The 1,734-nt window shown below is 66.0% G+C and overlaps 1 protein-coding gene across 1 annotated transcript in view; it reads right to left on the minus strand.

Annotated features, from left to right (window-relative positions):
- The window catches only part of LLGL1 (LLGL scribble cell polarity complex component 1), a gene marked incomplete at its 5' end in the record, with an annotated part of 5,480 nt that overhangs the window by 1,476 nt on the left and 2,270 nt on the right, over nucleotides 1–1,734 (minus strand). Inside the window, 5 exons of the mRNA XM_035889134.1 lie at nucleotides 46–157; nucleotides 281–545; nucleotides 883–1,168; nucleotides 1,271–1,422; nucleotides 1,508–1,690. Coding sequence (XP_035745027.1) covers nucleotides 46–157; nucleotides 281–545; nucleotides 883–1,168; nucleotides 1,271–1,422; nucleotides 1,508–1,690 — 998 coding nt within the window. The remainder of the gene's footprint in view (nucleotides 1–45; nucleotides 158–280; nucleotides 546–882; nucleotides 1,169–1,270; nucleotides 1,423–1,507; nucleotides 1,691–1,734) is intronic.

The following is a 1,734-nucleotide window of genomic DNA, read 5'->3' on the forward strand; positions in this document are numbered from 1 at the left end:
GTGGGGCAGGTAGAGGGGTGCTGCCCCTGGGGCATGTCCCACCTGAGGCAAGAGGTCTCCTGGAGCCGGGCGATCTCCAGCCGGCACAGTGGCTCCGTCACGTTCCTGGCACTCAGTGAGAAGCGCTCGAACTCGGACGGTGAAATTAAGTAAAAACCTGGAATGGCAGGGGGGACACACACAACAAAAAGCGTCAGGGACCCCCCCATGGGGCTGCAGCCAGAGACAACGTCCCATCTACAGGGGGACAGCACCCCCAGCCTGCGTCTGGTGCTCCCACCCTGGCCATGCTTGGTGAAGACGCAGGAGGCGATGCCGCTGATGTCCTCCTTGCGGATGCAGCCGTAGTGGACCTGGGGCCGCAGGCCGGGCACGGTGAAGATGTGGATGTCGCCCAGGTTGGTGAGACAGGCCAGGCAGTTCTCCAGCCGCTCCTCAGAGCTGGTGCTGGCCAGGCTCACCAGGGCCACCTTCCGCACCCGGCAGCCCTCGTGCGCCGTCAGCTTGAACTTGGTCTTGGCACTCACTTTGGGCAGCGTGAAGACCTGGGGGTGGGGGGGAGAGGAGCCAGGTGCCACGGTGGAAACAGGAATCTGTAGAGTTTTGGGGGGGCACCCCAGCAGCCTCCCACCACAAAAGCCCTTGGCAAAGGGCAGCACCTTCCTTTTGGAGTCACCACCACCCCTTTGGAGTCACCACCACCCCTTTGGAGTCACCACGACCCCTTTGGAGTCACCACCCCGGGGACAGGCATAGGAGTGCCCCAGGACCTGGCCGGTCACCTCCAGCCCTCTCCCTGCACCTGGGGTGATGGGGATACCCGGAGAGGACATGGGGTCCCATCCCCACCACAGGGGGACACCGAGCCTCTGCCATGCTCACCTTGAACTGCTCCTCGGAGGAGATGAGCATGGAATGGCTGCCCTGCATGTCGGGGGCCTTGGCCAGGTCCCGTGAGACCTCATAGGGCTCGGGCAGGGGGTTCCCCCGCCCATCCAGCACCGCAATGGCCACCACGGGTGCCCGGTGCATCAGCTGGATCTCCTTCCCCAGCCCCGCCTCCACCGCCCGCTCCGAAAACTTCTCCTGCGACGGCACCTCCAAGGCGTAGGCGAACACAGAGCCGGAGTTGGTCCCTGCCCACATCGTGGGGCCGTGGTGGGCACCGGCAGGAACAGGAGCAGCATCAGACCCCCCCCTCATAGGGCACCAGCACCAGCCAGACCCAGCTCGGGGGCTTTTCCCAGGGGGCTGGGGGGGTGTCTCACCGTCTCGGAGGAAGGTGTCGGCGAAGTAGAGGCACCGCACCACCCCTGAGAGCGAGTCGTCGGCCGAGCGGGGCTCGATCCGCCGCTGCACGGGCGTCATTTCCACCTCGGGGGGGCCCGCCTGCTCAGCCAGCTGCGCGTTGGCCTCCTGCACCTGGGGAGGGGGGACACGGGGGTCAGCCCCTGCCCGGGGAGGACAAAGAGCAGCCAGGGGTGGGTGAGCCCTGCTCCTTGCCCACCTTGCTGGAAGGGCTGCTGGTGTTGAGCCTCTTCTTGCCAGACACCCGGCTCTTGCGGATGCGGCGGAAGGACTGCCGCAGGGACTTCTTGAGGGACTTGACGCGCTTGGCCGTGTATTTGCAGAGAGCGATCTTCTGCACGCCCAGGCGCGGGTCATCGCTGTAGGGATCAAAGCAGCCCACCTGTGGGAGGGAGGGGGGGCTGGGAGCCTTCCTGCAGCTGCAGG

Source organism: Egretta garzetta, unplaced genomic scaffold (assembly GCF_000687185.1).
Source record: "Egretta garzetta isolate BGI_Z169 unplaced genomic scaffold, ASM68718v1 scaffold42, whole genome shotgun sequence".
Lineage (NCBI taxonomy): Eukaryota > Metazoa > Chordata > Aves > Pelecaniformes > Ardeidae > Egretta > Egretta garzetta.